The 653-nt window shown below is 38.6% G+C and overlaps 1 protein-coding gene across 1 annotated transcript in view; it reads left to right on the forward strand.

Moving 5' to 3' along the window:
• Positions 1-238: 238 nt before the first annotated feature.
• The window catches only part of PJA2 (praja ring finger 2, E3 ubiquitin protein ligase), a 17,151-nt gene continuing 16,736 nt past the window's right edge, over positions 239-653 (forward strand). The window contains exon 1 of the mRNA XM_010081072.1: positions 239-437. Within this exon, the coding sequence (XP_010079374.1) occupies positions 239-437 (199 nt within the window). The remainder of the gene's footprint in view (positions 438-653) is intronic.

A 653-nucleotide genomic window follows, 5' to 3' on the forward strand; every position in this document is an offset into this window, starting at 1 on the left:
ATGGGATAAGATTGGTGTTTGTCAATATTATTTAGTGTAGATGAAAACACTGCTGTGTGCTTTCATAACATATGTGCCCAAAGTACTTCAGGTTCTTCTGAAGCTTAAGACTTTAGAGAAATGGGGAATTCCTTGCTAAAAAAAATTATATCAAAGTGTTGGGGAAGAGGGAAGTTATAAAAACATACTGTTGTCTAACGAGGCTCTCTTTTTCTTTCCTCCGTAATGTGAGGTAGCAATGGGTCAAGAAGCTGGCAAACCTGCCTGGCCCAAACCAGCAGGAGGATATCAGACTATTACAGGTAGAAGATATGGAAGAAGACATGCCTATGTTGGTTTTAGACGATCTTTGAATAGCCAAGACAGAGATGAACATCAACACAATGAAGACTACGAACAATTAGAATTGGAGGATGATCAGAAAGCGAATTTTTTATGTATGTACATATCTTTGTGTATGTGCCATTTAATTGCAAACTGAGATGGTTGGGGGTGGAGGACGAAGGCACATAGAGAAATGTGAAAGTAAGAGAGCAGCCACTTAAATAAGACATTAAGTACATTTCTTCTGGCTTTGTAGAATGAAACTTAGCAGGAAGGCAAAGTACAGACTACCTTAAGCTGTTTGATTTTGCCTGAAGAATGGCATTCCT

The sequence above is a fragment of the Pterocles gutturalis genome, unplaced genomic scaffold, assembly GCF_000699245.1.
Source record: "Pterocles gutturalis isolate BGI_N339 unplaced genomic scaffold, ASM69924v1 scaffold2934, whole genome shotgun sequence".
NCBI lineage: Eukaryota > Metazoa > Chordata > Aves > Pterocliformes > Pteroclidae > Pterocles > Pterocles gutturalis.